At 35.7% G+C, this 2,367-nt stretch overlaps 1 protein-coding gene across 1 annotated transcript in view; it reads left to right on the top strand.

Moving 5' to 3' along the window:
* Positions 1–2,367, top strand: part of LOC106456869 — an 11,231-nt gene that overhangs the window by 6,811 nt on the left and 2,053 nt on the right. The window contains exon 5 of the mRNA XM_022382661.1: positions 345–497. Coding sequence (XP_022238369.1) covers positions 345–497 — 153 coding nt within the window. The remainder of the gene's footprint in view (positions 1–344; positions 498–2,367) is intronic.

The following is a 2,367-nucleotide window of genomic DNA, read 5'->3' as shown; positions in this document are numbered from 1 at the left end:
TGAAGAAAAACTTTAATATAAGTTTAACGTAACAGCAAATGTACAACATTTCGACAAGGTTTTGTCATCATCAGGTACATCATCAGATGACAAAACCTTGTCGAAACGTTGAACATTTGCTGTTATGTTAAACTTATATTAAAGTTTTTCTTCATTACCCATTCAAACCGTCTCCAGCCATTATTAATATCTCACGAGGTTCAATCAACTTAGGATATTAATCGTTAGGAATATTTAATTTACACCGGGCAATAGTTTAACAAATACGAGATCTCAAGTACAATTGTATATTTACTTAATTAAGTGTATTGAGAAAGTCTTGGTAACAGGGTTTTTGTTTGCAGGTCCTTGTGCGACTGTGACGATGTATTCAGCTGGTGTCTGAAAAAGGCCAATACCAAAACTTCAAATGGAATCGGGCGTGTCTTCTTTAACGTTCTGCAAGTTCAATGTTTCAAACTGGAGCATCCCGTAGTGAAATGTCTACGATACAAAGGGTTAGTCTAGTATTTATACTGTCAAGCTCTTGAAAGGTTCTATAAGAATTATATAGTAGCAGGTCTTATATAGGGAAAGTGATACATCTACATTAATACACCTATACCTATGGACTGTATCTTGACAGCAGCATTGATGGGAGCTGTACTAACAATTTTGGTTGGGCTTGTATAGTAATACCTTAACATCTTGGTATTTATGTCCAAACATCATTATGGGGGCTGGAATGCCAACTTCATTGACAGTTTTACTACTATCTCCCCCATTGATGTATGTATTCCAATTATTTATTTCTTCTTTATTTATTTTTATTTTTGAGCAGCCACCTTCCCACATCTGGCTGCAGACAGTGAAAGGTGGTAAAGATGTGGGCTAGACCACCCACATCTGGCTGCAGACAGTGAAAGGTGGTAAAGATGTGGGATATTGTGGGCTAGAGCAACACATCTGCTTTATTATTATTAAGAATGTGAGTCCTGCGAAACTGAGGTTAAACTGGATAAACGGTGTACCTCCAACGCAATTTGGGTCTAACTTCTGCCAGTACCTCAAAAAACCAGGGCACATTGCATAACTACTCACCTTATGGTGTGTGCCCAGGTGGTACATGTCACATAACGACCCACCTTATGGTGTGTGCCAAGGTGGTACATGTCTGTTTTGTAGCTGCGTTGTTTCTATTTTCTTTCATTTTCTACGTAATATCACAATTAATTATTTTTCATCTGAGGTTTGGATATGCTGTGTTAAATTCACGCTATTCTTCCTTATGATGTAATCTTTTATCCCTTTTTTCTTTTTTAATTATATAATTATCTATATAAATGTTTAGATATATATATACAGTATTGGTAATAATTATAAAAATAGGGATTAAAATGGGTATGAAATGCAAACATTATGGATTGCATTTGAAAATGAATTGTCATTCGACCAACCAGAGGGTGCCACTCCGGCATAATGTCTATATAAATGCAAGTAATAATACTATTCCCAGCAGTAGTGTGGTAATTGCACACATGACTGTCAGAGCAGAAATTACTCTTGACAAATGTGTGGAAATCAAAGTTATGCCTGGTAAAGGCTACTCCATGCGACAGATTAAGGCAAAATTTCATGTTTCGGTAGAAATTGTATGGAAACTGAAGGAAACACGTGAAACTATAAAAAAAAAGGAAAAAAAAGAGAGAGAAATGATCGAGGTAGAAAGCAAAAGCACAAACCCTTCAAAATTAATGTTTAGTAATTCAGTATATGCTCTTGCCAATGACCTACCCGTAAGTTGTGTGGATATTATCCTCAGAATAGTAGTATTCACATTAACAAGAAGTGGTCTCAATAATCTTTAGTTGCTCAAAAACCACTGCCTAGAAGAGAGAACTAAATCAAAAAACTGAAAATGGCATCAGATATTAAACAACTGAAGAAGCAAAGCTGAAAGAGTTTGTTCTTTAGAGATGAATTTAAGTTGTTTGTCAACAATCTATGATAGTTTCTTCAATAGCAGAGAGGAGAACAGTATTTTCGTCAACATACAACGTCTACAGTGAAGTATGCTGGGGTATCAATACAAGTGGGCTGTATCTCATCCGATGGTGGCGAAATCTATGATAAAGTGTTTGCACCCTAACTACTGACAGGTACAAGAATATCCTCATCCATCATTTTATTTCCTCGGAAATAAGACAGGTACTCATCTTCCATCAAAATAGTAATTACAAGCATGCAACAAGTGTAGTAAAATCTTACCCGAAGGTAAATTAGCAAAAATGGAACACTCGCAGCCATAATTTGGACTTCACAAAGTTCTACTGAAAATATTATTATGGGTTTATAAGGAAATTGTGGATTCAACAACTTGGCTGAATT

Source organism: Limulus polyphemus, unplaced genomic scaffold, assembly GCF_000517525.1.
Source record: "Limulus polyphemus unplaced genomic scaffold, Limulus_polyphemus-2.1.2 Scaffold267, whole genome shotgun sequence".
In the NCBI taxonomy this organism is placed as follows: Eukaryota; Metazoa; Arthropoda; class Merostomata; order Xiphosura; family Limulidae; genus Limulus; species Limulus polyphemus.
The sequence above is the reverse complement of the archived record's forward strand: the minus strand, read 5'-3'. Positions and strand labels throughout refer to the sequence as shown.